Source organism: Arachis ipaensis, chromosome B07 (assembly GCF_000816755.2).
Source record: "Arachis ipaensis cultivar K30076 chromosome B07, Araip1.1, whole genome shotgun sequence".
Lineage (NCBI taxonomy): Eukaryota > Viridiplantae > Streptophyta > Magnoliopsida > Fabales > Fabaceae > Arachis > Arachis ipaensis.
In genome coordinates, this window is record NC_029791.2 from 93,272,031 (window position 1) to 93,290,139 (window position 18,109).

Consider the following 18,109-nt stretch of genomic DNA (forward strand, 5'->3'; position numbering starts at 1 on the left):
AACCGAAGTATTCAATCCTCGGGTCATCTTCTCAAGGAACTGTAGGGAAGTATGTTCTTATTATTGGTTATGAAGATTGTAAATTGGGGTGAAACTGGCGTTCAACTCCACAAATGGCCTCTGCACGTGCAACACTCAGGCTCAGCCCAAACACACACCAAGTGGGCCCAGGAAGTGGATTTATGCATCAATTACTTACTCATGAAAACCCTAGTGACTAGTTTATTATAAATAGGACCTTTTACTAATCTTTTGATCATCTTAGGATCTTAGGATCATCTTTGATCACAGTTGTGTTTCTTCCTTTATATTACATTCTTTGTCTCCCCCTTCTCTTCCACTCACAAAGGGATCCCTATACTGTGGTATAAAGGATCTCTATTATTATTATCATTTTTCTGTGCCTTCTTCTTTGTCATATGAGCAGGAGCAAGGACAAGAATATTCTTGTTGAAGCAGATCCAGAACCTGAAAGGACTCTGAATTACAACTAACCAGTAAGCACCTGTTAGGAATTTTCAATGAGAGCCCACTGTCAAGCTATTGACATTAAAGAAGCGCTTGTTGGGAGGCAACCCAATGTTTATCTAATTCTTATTTTTATTGTTTTTCATGTTTTCTTAGGTTCATGATCATGTAGAGTCACAAAATAAACAAAAAATTCAAAAACGGAATCAAAAACAGCAGAAGAAAAATCACACCCTGGAGGAGCATCTGTCTGGCGTTCAAACGCCAGAACAGAGCATAGTTCTGGCGCTGAACACCCAGAATGGGAGCATCCTGGCGCTGCACACCCAGAACAAGCATGGTTCTGGCGTTCAACGCCAGAAATGGCAGCACAGGGGCGTTGAACGCCCAAAATGGGCACCAACCTGGCGCTGAACGCCCAGAGTTGGATACAAAGGCATTTTTACATGCCTAATAGGTGCAGGGATGTAAATCCTTGAACACCTCAGGATCTGTGGACCCCACAGGATCATCTCAGGATCATTGTTTTTAGTATGTTTTTAGTAGGATCTAGTTACTTTTAGGGATGTTTTCGTTAGTTTTTATGTTAAATTCACATTTTTGGACTTTACTATGAGTTTGTGTGTTTTTCTGTGATTTCAGGTATTTTCTGGCTGAAATTGAGGGACTTGAGCAGAAATCAGATTCAGAGGTTGAAAAAGGACTGCTGATGCTGTTGGATTCTGACCTCCCTGCACTCAAAGTGAATTTTCTGGAGCTACAGAACTCGAAATGGCGCGCTTCAAATTGCGTTGGAAAGTAGACATCCAGGGCTTTCCAGCAATATATAAGAGTCTATACTTTGGCCAAGAATTGACGACGTAAACTGGCGTTCAACGCCAGCCTTCTGCCCAAATCTGGCGTCCAGCGCCAGAAAAGGATCCAAAACCAGAGTTGAACGCCCAAACTGGCACAGAAACTGGCGTTCAACTCCACAAATGGCCTCTGAACGTGCAACACTCAGGCTCAGCCCAAACACACACCAAGTGGGCCCAGGAAGTGGATTTATGCATCAATTACTTACTCAAGATAGCAGGAAAGCAGAGGTTCAGAGGAACGAAAAGCATCTCCATTCGCTTATCTGAAATTCCTACCAATGATTTACATAAGTATCTCTATCCCTTTTTTATTATATAATATTCGAAAACACCATTATCACTTTATATCTGCCTGACTGAGATTTACAAGGTGACCATAGCTTGCTTCATACCAACAATCTCCGTGGGATTCGACCCTTACTCACGTAAGGTATTACTTGGACGACCTAGTGCACTTGCTGGTTAGTTGTATCGAAGTTGTGACAATTATGAATTAAGATCAAAGCACCAAGCTTTGGAGCCATTACCAGGATTTGTTCGAGCCTGGAGATCACAATTTTGTGCACCAGCCCTCCTGCACAGAGTATGGAAGAGATGTTAAAGAGGAGAGTAAAGTTGCGAAAGTAAACGGAGAGTTAAAGGAAATTGATCAGGAAGTGGATTCCATCACTAGTGATTTTTTGCCCACATTGACCAATTACCATGACGATCTTGTTGAGCCTTCTCCCAGTGGACTAGAAAGCAAGGATGAGGAAGATGTGCAACCTCCAAGACCTATTGTAAGTGAAGGACCGGAAGAAGTGCTCCAAGCAACAAGCCCTCCTATCTATGATAATCCCGCACCAACATATGATCCTTTCGAGTTTGAAGAATCCTTTCCCATAATGCTTAAACTTGATGATGAGGTAGAATTCACTAGACCTCCTATCTATGATGAGAGTGATGGGGAAGAGATAGAAGAAATTGGTGAAGAAGAATGTGAACTTAAGGAAGCTTAGCAGGAGGAGAAACTTGAAAAACCTTGCCCAGTGGTGGAAATCTCTAGAAGAGGATGGACGGGAGTAGAGCATGCTTTATCAAGATCTTTGGGAACTCCTTCACCTAGTTCACCATCCAATCCTTCGCTTGAGTGGGTAAAACTTCTAACTCTCAGCTTTATTGTCCCACTTGAGTATGGTTTGCTTGAAACAGATGGCCAACTTAGGGCGCTTTGTGGAATTAACCAAAAGTGGAGGATGTTTAGTGGTTGGCGTTCTAAATCTAGACTCATTATGGTTGGAAGCTCAAAATTGAAGAGCATGGATTGGTGTAATGCTCAATTAAATGGGTCTAGGAGGATAGTTTGGTGCTTTCATGAGAATTCTGCTTTCTCCTCACCCAGACGGAATCAAGTCGATCAACTAGAAGATGGGTGTGAATACGAAGTATGGGATCCTGGATCACATCATAGCAACCAATTTTGAGAGCTCATATTTTGGAGAGAACCTCACTAAAGCTTGGTGAAGAAGGTTGGAACATCTGACAACTGATTGAAGGACAAGCACTCTTGGAGGTTCAATGATGGATACAAGCACAAGCCACCTTGACAAGAAACCTCCCAATTGTCCAACTTAAGGACTTAAACTAAAAGTGCTTGGTGGGAGACACCCCACCATGGTAAACTCTTTCCATTCTCTTGTAGATATAATGAATGAATGAATTGGGTTCCATTGCACATAAATTCTTTACTTCTTAGTACATTTTGCTTTGTTTGCTAAGATGTTTATACAATCTATGCTTTAATTAGAGATGTTTCTTTGAATTTGAATTTTTACTTGGATTGCAAGTTTCCTCAATTTGTTTGAAAAATCTCCAATATTTCAAAATGTGCTTAATTTTGCATCTTAGCTGGTTTTAGAGTCTTAGAGGAGATTAGGAGGATATTGATTTCTTTTTGATGCTCATAAAAAAAATTTTTTTGAACAAGCACGTGCAAGCGCATAGTGCGCGCGCAGGTCGGCTGCGCATTTTAGCTTTCTGGGCCAAGGACCAGAGAGTTGTACCACTTTTGGGCTAACTCTGTGCCTCGACCCATGTGGACGCACGCTATACGCGTCCGCACCCCTTCGTGCTTCTTCACCCACACGTTGGCGCACGTGGCTTCTCCGCGCCCATTTTATAAGCTCAAGCCATCCACGCGAATGCGTACAGCATGCGCGCGCGTCGATGCCTTTTAGCATCACCCTGGCCAAAGGACCCGAGAGTTGTGCCAACTCTGGGCCCCTATTGTGCCTCTAGCCTAGCTTACCTGTGCGGACGCACACTGTACGCATCCGCGCCCATCACCAATTTTTCCATCTACGCGCAAGTGCATTTGGCACTTCTGCGCCAATCCTTAATTGCCTCCACCCACGCGGACGCACACGGTGCGCACATGCGTGGATTTAAAAATCCCATTTAACCAGGGACGCGAAACCCCAGCACATTCGTGCATCAACCCTCACCTCCAACGTTCTATTTCTCCCTCTCCCTCCATTGCCAACCACCACCCTTGCAACCACCAGCCATCCTCTGGCGAGCATCCCAGCACACATCACCGCCGCCATCGCCGCACGCCCCCCTTCTTCCTGGATCTCTCTCTCTTTCACTCAACCCTCTCTTCTCTGTTCTCTCTCACAGCGTCTCCGCAGCCAGCCACTGCCCACTACTGCGAGCTTTGCTGCGCCGCCACCACTCCTGGGAAGTATCTCCACCTCGCTGCTTCGCGCCTTTCCTTTCCCAATTTCTCTCACTTCCTACTTCTGCATTCCAGGTCCACACCCTTCTCCCCTGTTTTATTCCATTTCTTTACTTCTGTTTGTTAGTAAATTTTTGTCAATTTAGTTTAGTTAGATTAGTTTAGTTAGTTTAGTGTAATTAGGTGGTTAGCGAATCTGGGCTGGGTTGTGGATTTAGGTTTGTTTGAATTTTTGATGCTGTGTGCAATTGCTCTGTTTCATTGCTTTGCTTGTGCTGTATGTTTGGCTTGCCTAATGCTGCTGCATACTATTTTAATGCTGCTTTGTGCTTGAAGTGTTGGAATTCAGATTACTTGCTTATTGAATGATTCATTGTTGCTGGGGTGATTCTGTTTTTCTCGATTTCAAATTGAATTGTCGACTGCTCCACTTCAATTTTCCATTTTATTCTTGTTTCAAGACCCTTGTTATTACTGAATTCCTATTTTACTTTGTTCTTGATGCTGTTCTGGTACTGTGCTGAAGACAATTTCTCTGTGCATTGTGTAAGGAAATAAGGCTTTTGTAACATGCTGGTCTAGTTTAAATTATTTTTTGATGAGCTGCTGCTGAAATATTGGCTCATTTGTTCAATTCATATGAACTCATACATAATCTTTGTGTCTTTAATATTCAATGAATTCATATGGATTAGACTTGCTTGTTTGAATTTGGGAAATAGCCAATTCGCTGCTAAAATGCTGCCGGATTTTTCCTAACCATGTTCCGTGAAATAACAATGTTTTGATTGATGCAACAAACTTCTATTTGACGATTTCTGTGTTAATAGAACCTTGTTAGCTAAATGGTTTGGAAAATCCTCAAGAACAAGTTTTGGTCATACTTATCATATTCTTTGCTTGTTATTTATGGTGATTTGCTTATAGGCATTGAATTGTTTGAATGAATTTTCAGACTGGCCATCACTTGTAACTCTTTTAAGATTTCATGCCTCTTTTGCATAAACACACAAGTTTGAAAATTTTTAATCTATGTGGTTGAATTGCTTCACTTTATTCATGCATAACTTGTATTAAGCCACATAGACCATAAGGTTTTCCACTCTTTTCTCAACTTGTAACTTTTATGCATCATTGAATTTGGTGTTGAATGCTTCTTGATTGATTCATTATTTAATGATTTGACATCACTAACATAAATTCATTTAACTCTAGTGATCTTTACATTGACTGATGACTTGTTTTCTCGTTAGTTATTTTCTGGCTTTATCATATTTCATCATCAATGACTTGATGCATTTCATGATTGTGAATGTGCCTACATTCCTACTTTGTACATTCCCCTTTTGAATTGAGCTGGTAACCACCATATCACTAATTTCCAAACTAATTCTTAACTCTAACTTGTTTAACCAACTAACTTCTTTTGGTTTTCAACTTAACTCTTCTAGTCATTCTTTTGAATATGGTGTTTCCTAGGCTTAGTAAATAAGTAATGTGCAAAGGTGGCTTGAATTCTTGGTTTGAAGTCAGATTTGAATTCCGAATTCTATTACTTGCATTCCAAGAAATCTCTTTTCTTTCTTCACTTCATGAATATGCTTTACTTTGAGTGCTTCATATCTGTTTGGCTATCTGCTTAAATTGTATCATCTCTATTTTTTAGGATGTCAGACAAAGGAAAGGCTATAGCCACTACTTCCAAAAAGAGAAAGCGCTCTAAGACCTCTACCCTTCACCTTATGCAAACTATGCTAAGAATCCACTTAATGAAGAGGATAAGGAAAATCAGCTGCTGCAACCCATTGACCCAATCAAATTCCCAAACCTCTACTATGAGCTCCATTTCTCTGACTTCCGAAAGAAGAATATAAACATTGAGAAGAAACTGCTCCTTCCCAATGATGTGAGGCGTGCCATTAACACCCGCATTCTAGAATTAGAATTGGACTTTGTTGACAGAGATTTGGGGAGGGTGAACACTTCATGGGTGAGAGAATTTTATTGCAACTTCTTCTGAGCCACTCTTGATTCAGTTCAGCTGCGGGGTAAAAAGATTATGATCACTGAGGCTGCTATTGGGGATGTACTTCTTTGCCACCATTGTCCTGACGACACCTGTGCTTATAAGTAGGCAGAGATAGCCATCCACTGCATGACATTTGATTATGAGGCACTTAAGCGCGTGATTGCTACACCTGATGCCCCCTGGGTGATGGATTCTGGGAACAAGAAACCCAAGGGGATGCGTTTCATATATCTGTCGAGGGAGGCTAGGACCTGGCAGCATATCTTCGCTCACTATGTCTTCTCCACCACTCACTTCTCAGAGATTCCGATTGATATGCTAGTTCTGATTCGGTGTGTGATGGAGGGGAAGGAGGTGAACTTCCCCTGGCTGATCAGGCAGAGTATGTGGCGCGCATATCCGTGGCCTCTTGCCATTCCATACTCTGGTCACTAGCATGATCGAGATGGCGGATGTTCCGTGGGAGGATGATGACGTGACACCACCACCCCCAGATGACGACGACAAGGAGGTTACCATTCCATGGGGGTGGGTGGGTGCACGAGAATCCCCCACCCAAACGCGGTTCCCAAGCCAGAGCAGTGGAGGAGGCAGCTCAGCTCTCGTCATTAGCAGTAGCTGCAGGACCCCCCTCTACTTCAGCAGCCGCACCATCCTTACCACCACTACCAGCACCTGAGCCTACTTACCTGTTGGTGCAGCACCTGCTTCGCTTCATGGAACGCCTCGAGTGTCGTGTCATGTGACGTCTCGACCGCATCGACCAGGTGTTTGTATCACAGGGTATTGAGCTACTGCCGCTCCCAGACTCTCCCGCTTTCGACGAGCAGGATCAGGAGGAGGAGCTGGCTGAGGAGCCGACTCATCAGGATGCACCTCCAGAGAGACGCGAAAACGTTGCTAAAAGGGAGCGGTATGCTCAAATTTTTTAGCGCTACGTTGCATCCTTTGAGTGCTCCTAGTTATTTTGATGCTGTTCCTTACTTCCCTTGATTGAGAGGCACGAAAAAGTTCACAAAAGTGAACGTAGCATTCACATCTTGGAACGCTACCCTTGGTTTGCTTCGTGCGTGCCCCATGGTCATGAAAAAGTTGCAAAAAGGGAGCTTAGAGTTCAAACTTTCGAACGCTGTGCCTTGGCATGTCTTGGTGCGCCTTCCTCTTCGTGCGCTACGTTCAAAATCTTGAACACTACCTTTGCTCCCTTGGTTGAGCGCAACGCTTTAATGTCATGGGCCACGCTTTTAAAAGCGTTGCCTAAGGTCCAAAGCGTGCTCCAACTTCAAAGTATGCCCCAAAATTCTTCTTTCCTCTGTTTGGGCTTAATTTGTGCTTTCTGCTTCTTTTCCTTTATCTTTTCACCTATCATCAACCAAACAAATACATCAAAGCCTCACCAAAATCACAAGATCTTTACATCATTCATAATAAACAATTAATTCTAGTATAAACCTTATGATTTTGTGTAAAATAAATGATGTTTGATTGATTCAAGAAAATCATGAAAATCCACTCCAATTACTTACTTATGGTGCAAGAAAGTGCATAAAACCTAATGAAACTAATGAAAAATGCTTGTAAAACTAGCATAAGATGACTTGTCATCACAACACCAAACTTAAACATTGCTTATCCCCAAGCAAGCACTAAACATGAGAAGAAATTAAATGAAATAGAAAATCATACGTGTCCTTATTTAGCAGATAATTGAATTAAAACTACGGGGTTTTATGCGAACAAGATGCAGCTCACTTATTCTTTGCTGATAGATAAGAAATGTTTCTTTGAGGATTCACTAGAGTTGCTGTCATAATGCCTTGCTCTTTGATTGATCGCTTTTTGGTTTTTCCTTCTTTCTTTTGCTTAGAAAGCTTATTTCTCAATGATAACTCAGTGTCAAGTGTTGTAGCAGCCTTTTGGCTTACTTTTGCTCAACACTTCTTCACTACAGACACTTGGCTCATAATTCTTCTTAGGAACATTGATGCCCAGCATCTCTTTGGATCACTAAATGCTTTGTAGCTAGGTTGCTCTTGATGATGGACTTTCGATTGGTAATCCCGGATTAGTTAATCCAAGTTACCAAGTTTTAAAAGACTCCTCAGAACCTAATTGTCCAAGCATATCCTAGTACAAAAAGCATCACAGACATATGTCCTAAGGTCTAAGCTATTGGTGTCTAGCCTTATTGTTTGTTTCTTTGCCAATTCTTGGCTTTTCTTTTCTTTTTCTTTCTTACTTTGCTTCATTTTCCAGGGAATTTCATTAATAAAAGGTTTTATGATAGCAACTAAGTTCACATTACATAGAACACTCTATTATGCAGCTTTTATTATTGAGCCTATCATACAATCAAGAAATTACCACCACAAACTTCATTCTAATTCCTACCACATTGAACAATCACTTTCTATTTCAAACATTTTCTCTTATTGATGCAAAAAGGAAACAAGATAGAATTTAAGCTAGATGAGTGATAACAAGCATAATGCAAATCCAAACAAGAAAACTACTCAAGATATGAAAGTGCAGAATATAAAATATTTGGAGGCATATCATGTTTCAGATATGCATCATTCTTATTTGATTAAAACTATAAAAAGAACTCCACCACCTCTAGTTGTCTTGATCTTTCCCTTTGCTGCTTTCTCCTTTCTTCTTCTTCTTCTTTCTTTCTTGGGGTTCTTCAACAGGGCACCTACGATCCCAAATTTGGTCTACTTGACCCCAGAGCCCAGCATCCTTCAATCCTTGTTGCATGTGTGCTGTATTTTTATTCGCTAGTGCTCTCTTATGGTCTATCAACTCTTGGCATTGCTCAAATGGCTTGATCTATTAGTTCAATGCTGGCATGCTATGGACTACATAGTCCAACTTTGTTTGAGTTGCTATATCATACTCCATTCTGTCTAAGTTTCTATGCTCTCCAATTGTATGATATATATTCTTCCATTGGTAGAGATTTTGGGTGTACTCCCCATACTTGGCTTGTCGTAGGGATAATCTATTGAATGATTCTTGAAAGTTTGCTGATTTTTACCCTTGCCCCTCAAGAATTTTTTCCTGAAAATCTCTCTGTTGCTCCAACATCTTGAGCTATAAGTTTTCTTGCTTCTCCATTATTTGCTGCTGCCAATGCTGTTGTTCACGATCCTTCAAATACTGCTCTTTGTTGCCTTAAGTATTGCTCCTGTTGTTGCTCCTGTACTCTCATGTATTGTTGAGACATTTCTTCAATGGCTCTTTGCATTTGGCTCAGATCCATTACACCAGAAGCATGTTCCCCTTCCACTTGTGGTCTTCTCTTTTTTCCTTGAGCTCTTCTCTTTTGCTGATTGTTAGTGTCATCAGTGACACCTTTCATGCTTTGCTTGGTGACCCCTCTGCTTCCTTTTACCTTCTCAGTATTTTCATCCTCAAAGAGTACTCCTGCTCTTTTGCACAGCCTCAGAATAGTACTTGGGGGACCAAGTCTACTTGATTTACCAGTATCCTCAGCTATCTCTTGAATGCTATCTACGATGAGCTGTGGGACATTGACTTCTCCTCCCCTAAGTATACAATATGTCAGAATTGCTCTCTTGATTGTGACCTCAGATGTGTTTGCAGAGGGGAGTATGGATCTTCTCACTATTTCGTACCAACCTTTGGCTTCAGGTATGAGATCCATTCTCTTAAAGTAGCTTGGATTTCCTTCTGAGTCCCTTTCCCAATCTTTGCCTTCAAAGCATAGGCTATTTAGTATCTCATTAGGATCACTTTCACCCTGCATTCTGTCATCAAAGCTGGGTTCTTCATAGGTTATCACTCTTATTTGCAAGACTCTCATGATGGATGATGGGCTAAAATCTACCTCAACCCCCCTAACATAACTCTTATAGGGAAGGCTATCCTTGCTTGACTTTATAGCATTTGCATAAAATTCCCTTATCATGACTGCACTGATGTCTGTAAGAGGTTCACACAAAAGCTCCCATCTTCTTTCTGCCTCTATTCTTCTCATGATGGGATATTCTCTATCTTTCAGTCTGAACCCCGTCTCTGGAATGACTTTCTTTGATTCCATTAGCCTATAATACCTTGATTCATGGAATTGAGACTTAAATTTCTTGGTATCATAGGTTGGTGGTTCGGCTACAGCTGGTTCCTTTCCTTTCTTTCTTTTGGAACTTGATGAAGCCATGAGTTAGGAATGAAAGAAAGAAGAAGAGAAAATAGGCTTCGGTTAAGGCACAGTTGTGAGGGAAAGAATGGGAGGTAAGGTGTTGTGTGGTGTCTTTGGGTGAGAGAAGAACAATGTAAACTTTGTGGGGGACTTGTACGAAGAAGGCAAAGGTGTGTGGCTTAAGGAATGTTGCTGCCAATTTATAGCCAAGGCATGAAACAAAGCAAAGAGTTGGAAGATTCGGTTGAGTTGTAAGGAAAGGTGGGGATTGAGCAATTCATTGTTGGAAAGCCATGAAATGGACGGTGTGCATGTGGAGATGGATGAAGACAAGGATTGCTCCCTCATTGGTTACATGTGGTTCGGCCTCCTATTTGTTAAGTCATGCAGATTTTGTTTCCAAGAAAGCACAATTCCCTAAGCACATGTGACTCCCTTTTTCATCTTGTGATGACCGTGCATGCCTTTTGTCCTTTTCTTCAAATTTTACCATTCCTATCCATGTGAAACAACAATTAGTGAGCTTAAGCTTTAAACTTCATATGGTGGTGGTGTAATATATATATATATATATATATATATATATATATATATAGAGAGAGAGAGAAAGAAATTGTTGCTATGTGTTCCTTATGTGTGAATAACCAACCATGCCCCTTAAAAATTGAACAAAAATTTTGGTAAACACCAAACTTGTTTTCTTCTAAGTGATCTATATAAAATCCAATGAATATCCATCACAATTAGTATATTCATTATAAGGAATATTTTATTTGCTACCATGCTACCATAAACTCATAAAATGATGCAATGTATGGTTTATCTATTCATGAATTTGAGCCTTTGAGTAAAGATGACTTTCTTGAAATTCATAGCCTATACAGATACCAAAATTAAGGTTTGGCTATATACTTAAACAAAATGAATGAGTATATACCTTAAGTTGGTTTTATGATCATTTATGCATGAAAGGCTAATTTGAAGTGCCTTTAGGCACACCAAACTTAGGAGTCAAACATAGGCTTCAAAATGATGTGTGCAGTTATCAAATCCACTCATGAGAGCTCAAACTTATGCTAGAAAAACCATTAGTTATTGAAATTAAGACAAAAACAAGAATCTTAAATCATGGGCTGCCTCCCATGGAGCACTCTTTTATTGTCACTAGCTTGACATTGGTCCCTTATTAGGGTGGTTGATGATTGTGGTGCCTCAATTTGTCTCCTCTCATTGTGAGCCTTTTTCCTATACGTTGATGGTCAATCTCCACATGCTCCAGTGAGAGTATCTTGTTGATGGTGTAGTAATCATCAGTTTGTGGATTTGTCTCCAACTGCTGGTATATCAATCTCACTCTGTCCCCTTTTGAGAATCCTTCAGTTGGTATTTTCTTGTTCTTCCACCCTTTTGGAGCTCTTTTCTTGTTCTTCTTTCCTTTCTTTGGTGGTTCTTCTGTCTTTACATCAGACTTAATGTCAGGAACTTCCTTCCCACAGATAAAATCTTCAATCTCATCCTATTTTCTCTTTTTAGCCTTCTCATGTTTCTTACCCTCTTTTCCTTCTCCACTTTCCATCTCTTGCTTCACAGGTGAGCTGAGGAGTGTCTCTTTGGCTTTTTTCCCCAATGTATGTCTTCTTCTTCAACCCTCATGCAACTTTTCTCTTCAATAGTATGCTGTATTTCTTGGAAGACATTTAGAGTGATCTTCTCATCATTTACACTCAGAGTCATTTCTCCTTGTTTAACATCAATGATGGCCCTCACTGTCGCCAGGAAAGGTCTTCTTAATAAAATAGAATCATTTCCCTCTTCTTCTAAGTACAGGATTACAAAGTCTACTAGAAATATGAATTTTCCTACTCTGACCAAGAGATTTTCAATCACCCCTTGGGAATTACCAAAGATCTATCCACTAGCTCCAATGACATCTATGTATGCTTCACTTTTTCTATAGATAGCCTTCTCATCATGGACAAAGGCATGAGGTTAATACTGGATCCTAAATCACACAGTGCCTTGTCAATGATTGTGTCACTGATGAGCGGATAATTTATACACTTTTTGGCATTGGTTTTACATAGTTTTTAGTATGATTTAGTTATTTTTTAGTATATTTTTATTAGTTTTTAAATAAAAATCACATTTCTAGACTTCACTATGAGTTTGTGTGTTTTTCTATGATTTCAGGTAATTTCTGGCTGAAATTGAGGGACTTGAGCAAAAATCTAATTTAGAGGCTGAAGAAGGACTGCAGATGCTGTTGGATTCTGACCTCCCTGAACTCGAAATGGATTTTCTCGAGCTATAGAAACCCAATTAGCTCACTCTCAATTGAGTTGGAAAGCAGACATCCAGGGCTTTCCAGAAATATATAATAGTCTATACTTTTTCCGAGTTTTGATGGCACAAACTGGCGTTCAAACACCAACTTCCTGCCCTATTCAGGAGTTAAACGCCAGAAACAGGCTACAACCTGGCGTTTAACTCGAAAAAGAGTCTCTCTACATGAAAGCTCAATGCTCAACCCAAGCACACACCAAGTGGGCCCGAAAATGGATTTCTGCATCATTTACTCATCTTATGTAACCCTAGCTACTAGTTTAGTATAAAAACTACTTTTAGTGGTTTATTTCACATCATCTTTTGAATAATTTTATGTTTAGAGATCACGTTCAGGGAGCTGGCCATTCGGCCATGCCTGGACTTTTATCACTTATGTATTTTCAACGGTGGAGTTTCTACACCCCACAGATTAAGGTGTAGAGCTCTGCTGTTTCCCATGAATTAATACAAAGTACTATTGTTTTTCTATTCAATTCAAGCTTATTCTTATTCCAAGATATTCACTCGCATTTTAACTTGATGAATGTGATGATCCGTGACACTCATCATCATTCTCACCTATGAACACGTGCTTGATAACCACTTCCGTTCTATCTTCGATTGAGTGTATATCTCTTAGCCTCCAGACCAGAGTCTTTGTGGTATAAGCTAGAATTATTGGCGGCCATTTTTGAGATCCGGAAAGTCTAAACCTTGTCTGTGGTATTCCGAATAGGATCTGGGATGGGATGAATATGACGAACTTCAAACTCGCGAGTATTGGGCGTAGTGACAGACGCAAAAGGATCAATGGATCCTATTCCAACATAATCAAGAACCGACAGATGATTAGTCATGCGGTGACAGCGCATTTGGACCATTTTCACTGAGAGAACAGACGGTAGCCATTGACAACGGTGATCCCCCAACATAAAGCTTGCCATGGAAAGGAGTATGAATGATTGGATGAAAGTAATAGGAAAGTAGAGGTTCAGAAGCAAGAAGCATCTTCATACACTTATCTGAAATCCCTCCAATGAATTACATAAGTATTTCTATCTTATTTTATATTTTATTTATATTTTAATTATCAAAATCCTATAACCATTTGAATCCGCCTGACTGAGATTTACATGGATGACCATCGCTTGCTTCAAGCCGACAATCTCCGTGGGATCGACCCTTACTCACGTAAGGTTTATTATTTGGATGACCCAGTGCACTTGCTGGTTAGTTGTGCAAAATTGTGAAGAAGAATTGAGATTATGATAGTGCGTACCAAGTTTTTGGCGCCATTGAGATCACAATTTCGTGCACCAGTCACCAATGGTACAAGGTAAGAAGAAGCTTCCAGGGTCTTTGAGTTTCGGTGGGATGCCTTCTTGGATCACTGTACTACATTCCTGGGTTAGGATCACTGTCTCTTTCTCATTCCAGCCCCTTTTCTTGTTGATGAGCTCTTTGAGGAATTTTGCATATAGAGGCATTTGTTCTAGAGCCTCAGCAAGTGGAATATTGATCTCTAGCTTCCTAAACACCTCTAGGAACTTAGGGAACTGTTGGTCTTTGATCTCCTTCTACAATCTTTGAGGGTATGGAAAGGGAGGAGTGTAAGTCTTCACTATCTTCCTCTGTTCTTGTGATTGTTCCTCCATGATTTGCTTCCCCTTCTTTGAGGATTGTGGCTGTTCCTCATCCTTCTCCTTGAGTTTTTCTTGGTCTTGCTTATCTTTAAGTGTCAATTCTTCCTTGCTGCTGGCCTTATCATTCTCAACTGGCCTCTTGTTAATTTCTTTGTCATTTACCAAAGTTCTTCCACTCCTTAATTGGATGGCTTTGCATTCTTCCTTGGGGTTGGAAATGGTGTCACTTGGCAATTCATTGGTTGGCTTCTCAGCCACTGTTTGCTTTGATAATTGACCAATTTGACTCTCTAGATTCCTCAGTGAAGCTTCATGGTTTTTGTTAGCTAGCTCTGGATGTTTCATTGTCTTCTCCATCAATATCTCCAAGTTGGAGATCCTTTGAGATTCCTGGGGTGGTTGTGGTTGATTATGGGATGTTGATGGTGAATGATAGTTGTTTTGGTTAGTGGATGGGTTGTTGGGTGGATAGTAGTTGGATTGGGGTTGATTATTTTGTGGTTTTCTGTATAGATTTTGGTTAGTGTTTTGATGGTTTGTATTTCTGGAATTGTTTTGGTTTAAGTTTCTCTGCCAAGGTTGCTGGTTTTGGTTCTCTCCCCATTTCAGATTGGGGTGGTTTTGGTTTCTCAAAGTATGCCCCAAAATTCTTCTTTCCTCTATTTGGGCTTAATTTGTGCTTTCTGCTTCTTTTCCTTTATCTTTTCACCTATCATCAACCAAACAAATACATCAAAGCCTCACCAAAATCACAAGATCTTTGCATCATTCATAATAAATAATTAATTCTAGTATAAACCTTATGATTTTGTGTAAAATAAATTATGTTTGATTGATTCAATATAATCATGAAAATCCACTCCAATTACTTACTTATTGTGCAAGAAAGTGCATAAAACCTAATGAATCTAATGAAAAATGTTTGTAAAACTAGCATAGGATGACTTGTCATCAATCACCACGTGTGCGCGTACATTGCGCGTACGCGTCCATGAGCTCATCCAATTCTTTGGCTTTTCCATGTGTTCTCCATTTTGCATGCTTTCTCCTTCACTCCTTTGATCCATTCCAAGCCCTTTTCAACCTGAAGTCACTTAACGAACAAATCAAGGCATCTAGTGGAATCAAAAGTGAATCAAAATTAGCTAATTTAAGGTCTAAAGAGCATGTTTTCACACTTAAGCACAAATTAAGGGAGAATCACAAAACCATGCTATTTCATTGAATAAATGTGAGAAAAGGTTGATAAACTACTCTAAATTCAACACATGATAAACCCTAAAAAGGGGTTTGTCAACCTCCCCATACTTAAACCATAGCATATCCTCATGCTATACCAAGAATGAAGTAAGGGGTATGGCATTTATTCAATGCACTAAACTATATGCAACCTATCTAAATACAACTACCTATTATGAATGTAAGTGCTTGGTCAAAACAAATCAATTTCCAAGAGAACATATGTAACAATAAGGGCTAAAACAATAGGAATCAAATCAAACCAAACCCACAATTGTATTGAATTACCAAAAATGATTTACAAACTTGCATGAATAAGAATGGTTATGGTGAAAAAATGTAATTGAGCAATCAAACCCTCACCGGATATGTATCTGCTCTAGTCACTCAAGTGTTTAGGGGTTGATTCACTCAATTCCCCCCTAATCATGCTTTCCAAGATTTGATCTTCATCTAACAATCAATAATTATTCAATGCATGCATACAATTATCATGAGGTCTTTCTCAAAGGTTGTAATGGGGTTAGGGTTAAGGTAGGGTCATATGTGGTTAAGTGGACTAGAGTTTAAATTTTTGATTAGCCTAGACTTTCCCACCTAACCTATATAATAGCCTATACAGTTAAGTTCTAACCTAACTACCCATTCTTCACTTTTTTCCACATACTCATGCATTTTCTTTTTCATTTCACAATACTTATGCATTGATTCTTATTGAATCTTCACTTTGGGGCATTTTGTCCCCCCCTTTTTTTAATTTTTTATTTCTTTTCTTCTTTTCTTTCTTTCTTTTTCTATATTTTTTCTTTTCTTTTCCATATTGTTTTCTTTTCTTTTTCTCTTTTTCTTTTGTTTTTCTCATTTTTCTCTCTTTCGAAACTATATACAAAGAATATCAATGCATATGGTCTAACATTTGATTAATACATGAGCATGCAACTAATGTTCCTAAATCTCCCCAAACTTGAATAATGAACAATCTCACTAGCCTAAGACAATCAAAGATCCAAACAAGGGACTTTTATTGTTTTTCACTTTAGGCTTGTAATGTGCTAAAATAACGAATAATTGGGTTAAGCATAGGCTCAAAATTGGCTAACAATGAAAGGTAAAATTAGGCTATTTGGTTAAGTGAGCTAATAAAACAATAGCCTCAATCATATAAATGTATGAATACAACGAATAATAGACATATAGAATTAAATAAATCAAGGATCACAATCATAGAAAGAGAACAATTGCACACAAGAAGGAAAATAAGTGGTTATAAGATGTAACCACACCATTAGGCTCAAATCTCAGATGCTTATTGTAACAACTCTAGTTTTTGAAAATCAAATAATTAGTTATTTGTGATTTATTATATTTGTTGATAATTTTATTTTAAGAAAATTATTTTACTAAAGGTAATTAAATGGAGTTTCATGATAATTGAAGTTTAAATTAATTAGAATTTTTATATAATCTTTATTAGATATTTGATATAATTGAAATTATAATTTTGATAATTGAAAAATAAGAAGAATTGTATAATTTAATTTAAATAAATTATATTATGAATGAATTATGTTCTATTTTATTAATTTGTACTCTTGGAGATTAATTTATTAGAAATGATTAGTTTGATTTTCATAAATGCTTTATGTTTAAGTCAGTCAATATTTATGCACAATTTTTATTATAATTAGTTATTTTATAAATTGAAATTAAAGTTTTGGTAATAGAAAAATAATGAAAAGTGATATCATTTAATTTGAATAATTAATATTTTGTGTTTAAACTATACTTTATGAAAATGTGATTAATATGCTTATTTTATAATTTATATTAGAAATAATTAATTCAACTTAGCAATATGTTGATAAATAATGTTCCTAAATATTTTTAATAAAGTATATTTGATTTTAAAATTACTCTACCCTCCGATTTTATCAAAATACCTATTCATATCTATCCATATTCTTTTATAAAATCCCTAATTTCTAACCCTAATTCCCAAATTGGAAATCAGAAACCCTAATTCCCAAATTCACAAAAAACCCTAACCCTTAGCACCCTTCACCACAGCCGTACCCCACCCCTTTCAACCCCCTTCAGTGTAACTTCAAAAATGGGAAATCAGAGAGGGAGAGTGAGGAAACGGAGAAGAGAATAGAGGAAGCAGGGGCTGTTCGCCGTCAGTGCCGCCTCCCTGGAGCTCGCCGCCGAGCTGCTTCACGGCGTCGTCCCGTCCAAGGAGCCGAGCCCGTGTTGCCGTCATTCGTTCGTGTCCTGCCACGGCTGCTACAAGGGTCTGTCACCGTTGGAAATGAAGAGGACGCTGCCAGCTCTGTCACGCCTGGTCGCTGCCGAGCTCGCCGTCGGAGACCGCCATTCCCTCACCACTGCTGCGTCGCCGTTCATGAAGCTTCTGTTGCCGCCATGAATAGCGAATAGAGGAGAGCGAGAGAGGCCGAGGATGCGAGAGAGGAGGCGATGAATGAAGCCGTCATTGCCAGAGGCGTGGAGGAAGGGAGGCAGAACCGCGAGATAGAAGATCCAATGTGACTGTCGTTGCTGCCATGAGTGTGGTCCACCGTCGAGCTGCACACTGCCATTGGCGTCAGAAACCACCCTTAGAACCACTACTGCTTTGGTGAGCTCTGTCCCCTGTTTTTGCTTCCTTGT

At 39.4% G+C, this 18,109-nt stretch overlaps 1 protein-coding gene across 1 annotated transcript; it reads left to right on the forward strand.

The window, feature by feature from the left end:
- Nucleotides 13,887-17,908, forward strand: LOC110265105. The gene is made up of 3 exons (XM_021107879.1): nucleotides 13,887-13,952; nucleotides 17,510-17,700; nucleotides 17,747-17,908. Exons 1-3 carry the CDS (start codon nucleotides 13,887-13,889, stop codon nucleotides 17,865-17,867), a joined length of 378 nt encoding a protein of 125 aa, XP_020963538.1. The 3' UTR covers nucleotides 17,868-17,908.